Source organism: Magnolia sinica, chromosome 1 (genome assembly GCF_029962835.1).
Source record: "Magnolia sinica isolate HGM2019 chromosome 1, MsV1, whole genome shotgun sequence".
Taxonomy (NCBI): domain Eukaryota; kingdom Viridiplantae; phylum Streptophyta; class Magnoliopsida; order Magnoliales; family Magnoliaceae; genus Magnolia; species Magnolia sinica.
Window position 1 is genome coordinate 96,605,666 of NC_080573.1, and position 4,367 is coordinate 96,610,032.

Sequence of the window (4,367 nt, forward strand, 5' to 3'; positions counted from 1 at the left end):
ATATTCTCACCCCTAAGCTATTATCATACTCTTAGACCTAGAGTCCAAGTTTGACTTAGGCATTGGAGGCTCCCCTGAGTAAGTCAGGGTCTCCTTTGTCCTCTTCTTGTGCAGGTGTCCGAGTAACAGAAAGGGGGTGAGCAAAAAACAACATTAACAGATTGGTGCCATCTGTGGGAATGACATTATAAGTTGTTTTCGCTCTACCAAGGACACTGCACAACCTGCCATGGCGAGAGGGAAAAAGAAAGTTTCAACCCCTTCTGAGGTGACTCTGATTGCAACCCTACCAGCAGTTGGTCAAGCCCCATGACTCGCGGACCAACCAACATGACCGGAGACTTGCCAGGGCTCTCCGGCTTGCTAAGCAACCTCCGGTTGGACTAGGCGTACTCAGCGGAACCGGGGGAATGGCCAGCATGATGCTTGGGAAAGAGACATCAAATCCAACCTGGATTATATGAGGCAGATGTTGGAATAGATGCAGTCTTGGCAAGCACAGGAACCTAATCGAAGGGAAGGACGGTCGACTAGGGTCCGCCAATCCGACCTACAGCCTTCTGCCCCACAAGCATTTCCTCAGCCGAGCCAATGTCAGGACCTGGATGAGTTGGCCCCGACTCATGTTTTGGGGACTGTCCCCTTACCCGCTTCCGACCTTTGCCATGAGATAGATTGGAGGAGGCGCAACCGATCCCTGGCCGAGGAAACTGCAGAGAGCGAGGAACCTCGGAAGATTGAGATCCAAAACCAACAAAAAAATTTGTGAATAAGAAGCAAAATCAATCAGTCAACCCTTCCTGAAAAGAGGAGGTAGAATCCCTATTCGTAGCTTACATACTGCGTACTCGGTTACCAGAAAGGTTCCGCCTATCGCAGATCGTGCTCTACATCAGAAAGGACGACCCAACTGAGCATGTACAATCCTTCTAGACCTACATGGAGTTATACGATGCCTCAGACGTGGTCATGTGCCGAGCTTTTTCACTTACTCTATCCGATGTTGCTAGACTCTGGTTCAAACAATTAAAATTGAAGTCCATCAGTTCGTTTGCCGAACTCAGCAATGCGTTCGTCACGAACTTCATTGGGGGAAAGAAGAAACTTAAAGCATCGGTACATCTGAACAACATAGTTCAGAAAGAAGGGGAACTCAAGGACTACATCAAATGCTTCAATCTCGAAGCCCTACAGGTCCGAAAGCACTCGGATGAAACAACCCTAAACGCCGCCATGCAAGGGCTAAGAGATAAGCCCTTTCTCTTCTCCTTAGACAAGAACCCCCCATCCATGTTGGCTGAGTTCATGAATTGGTCGCAGAAATACGCCGACACAAAGGAATCTAGGATCCTGTGATAGGTGGCCCAAAATAGAAATGCCTCGGCAATAAAATCAACGAAGAAGGAGATCGACTCAATTAACAAGAAACGGAAAGACGATCAGCCTCGGGACGAACGCAGTTCGAGTAAGTAACCCGACAACAAGTTCACAACGTACACCCCACTCAATAAGCCTCATGAGCAAGTCCTAATGGAAACAAAGGGTTAAAACTTCGTCAACTGGCCGAACAAAACTGCGAGGCAATCCCAATCGGTGAAACAGGAACAAGTATTGTCATTTTCATCGTGATCATGAACACAATACGAGTGACTACCACAACTTGAAGTAGGAAATTGAAAGGCTCATCTGAGAAGGTCATCTCGGTGAGCATCAAGGAGCCGATAGAACCATGACTACGGAAGAGTGCCCGAATAATAACCGATCAATGAAGCAAATCCGAACTATTGTCGATGGTCACAAAGGCAGAGGCGACTTGAATAATGCTCGAAAAACCCATACGAGGAGCATTAGTCAGCCTAAGTCTGAGACCATGATTCTAGCTTGACCCTCGAAGGAGAGAAAGCTGGAAAAATATAATGTGACATTCATCGAAGAGGACGCTCGAGGCATCCACCACCCGCACGACGACGCTTTGGTCATTATTGTCACTATAGCAAACCACAGGGTCTTCAGGGTCCTTGTCGACACAGGCTCATTTGTAGATGTGTTGTTCACCCAAACTTTCGATAATATGAGCATCGAACGGTCGGCACTACGGCCTGTGAGAACTCCTTTAATCGGCTTCTCGGACGGATAAGTTCTCCTGAAGGAACCATTCAGCTCCCCCTCACTGCTGGGGATGCGCCACATCAAGCGATGATCATGATCGACTTCCTCATAATCGACCAACCTTTAGTCTACAATGCAATTCTCGGGCGACCTTCGCTATGCTTTCTCTAAGCCATATTCTCCACGTACCACCTCTCCATGAGGTTTCCAACCGAATCGGGAGTCGGGATCATCAAAGGGGATCAACACGACGCTCGACGATGTTATGCCACAGCACTGAAAGCTCCATCCGAAGTGGCGATAATAGAGTCCCTGAACCCTCGTGACGAATCTCTTGAGTGTGATCAGCCGATCTGTAAGCCCCGTATCCTAGACCGTACCGTTCCATAGACTTCCGCGGTCTTCCCGGTCGAATTTTGGCAACCTTCGACCCTTAACCGATATTTGCATGTGACCTTGATTCTCATGCCGTCAACCCGAGTCGACTCAACCCAAGACCTTCACCTTAGTGACCGCGCTATTACCGCGGTTTCGATGCCGTGACTCATGCGCCGAGGCGATACCCTGGTTGGGAGATGTGGGCCAGCGTTCGGTGAGAGAAAAATGCCCTGCGTTGCAAAACTCGAGAGAATCTCTACGAGATGTCACCTCAATCAATCAATCAATCTATCCCATCATGTCAAGTACACATCACCTTTCACCCTTTCCCAAGCAAGCCCCAAAAGTCAAAAACATCTTACAAACCAATGCTTTTCTTACAACTTTTGCCACAAAAGTCAAAAAGCTCTTACAAACCCATCCCTCTCTCTTTACAACTCTCTCTCTCCTTCATTTTCAAACCCAATCCCAGCAACCAAGAGCTCCTCACGTCCAAGCCCTTCCATGGAGAGAAAAATGCATATGTGAGGCCCACCTTTCTATCCCTAGATCTCCCATCCTAGTCATCCATTTCTCATCTTCCTCTATCAAAGAGAAGCACAAGGAGCTAAGGAAGCCAAGGGAGCAAGAAGATCAAGCGGTGGGTGCTTTGATAGGGTAGTTTTAATTTTTTTAAGATGGGCCAAGTGAGGCCAACCGATCAATGGTTTGGATCTCACTTTGAACCCTAAGATGTGGCCGATGGCCCACTTGGATCATCATGATCATTCCATGATGGGGCCATTCTCCATAGACCCCATCATGATGTTTATTTTCTTGCATATTTAGGGTCATCTAAACCGTCTAATTTAGTGGAGAAGGGATCTCCACCGTTGAATTTTGATTTAATGGGCTTATGTGTAATGGGACCCACTTGATGTATAATTTAGTGCAAGGGAGGGCCCATAGTGCTGGGGTCCCTCCATCACGCGGGTCCCACTCTCTATCCCTCTCTCTCCCTCTCTATTTCTTTTTTATGTGTGATGATAATGAGGTTGTGTGGCCCACTAGAATGGACCCCACCACGAGGTATGTATTCTATTCAAACCATCTACAAGTGGGGCCCACTTTGTGTGTATTGTACCCACACCATACCCCATTTGGTGGCCCACCTAAGCAGGCCCACCTCAATGCTTGTGCCAGACCAAACCGTTCAGCGTCTCTGGACGCTGGACAAAAGTAAAAACGCAAATATCAGCTTGTTCCCAAGCTTTGGGGTGGTCCACTCATGTAGGCCCCACCTTGATGTATGTCTTCAATCCACGCGGACCCCACCTGTGAAAACCAAGAAAAAACTGAAATAAAACAAAAATAAAAATTCATACACAGCAGCCAACGCTGCTGTGTCAGGAAGGCAGCAGGCGCTGCCTGCGCACCGGCACCCGGGCGGACAAGCAGCCACCCACGGCTCTAGCCGTGGGCCCCACCTTGATGTTTATTTGTCATCCAATCCATTCATGAGGTGGGTCACTTCCTTAAGTGGGCCCCCTCCAGATTTCATCCACGTACAACACTCAGGTGGCCCACATCATAGGAAACAGTGGGATTGAATGATGACCTTTGAAACCCTTTTTGGGTCCACAGAAGTTTTGGATCAGGGTGAAATTTGTTTTCACCCTTCATCTAGGTCTACTTGACCTTATCAACGGGTTGGATGGAGTATAAACATTATGGTGGGCCCCACATGGAGCCCACAGTGGTATATGTGTTTTATTGCCATCGTCCAGGCGGACGGTGGAGCCCACTGTGATGTTTGTATTTTATCCCCACCGTCTAGGGGACGGTGGGTGTGTTCTTATGCGTGCGTGTGTAGGTGTGTACGTGTGTGTATATATATATGT

At 48.2% G+C, this 4,367-nt stretch overlaps 1 protein-coding gene across 1 annotated transcript; it reads left to right on the plus strand.

Moving 5' to 3' along the window:
* The first annotated feature begins 939 nt into the window (after positions 1–939).
* On the plus strand, positions 940–1,356 carry LOC131247880 (uncharacterized). The gene has a single exon (XM_058247806.1). The coding sequence runs from the start codon at positions 940–942 to the stop codon at positions 1,354–1,356; it is 417 nt and encodes a 138-aa protein (XP_058103789.1).
* The last annotated feature ends 3,011 nt before the right edge of the window (positions 1,357–4,367 follow it).

Bases quoted from the DNA above. Each gene is read 5' to 3' on its own strand.
- LOC131247880 (XM_058247806.1), top strand. From the start codon at position 940: ATGGAGTTATACGATGCCTCAGACGTGGTCATGTGCCGAGCTTTTTCA.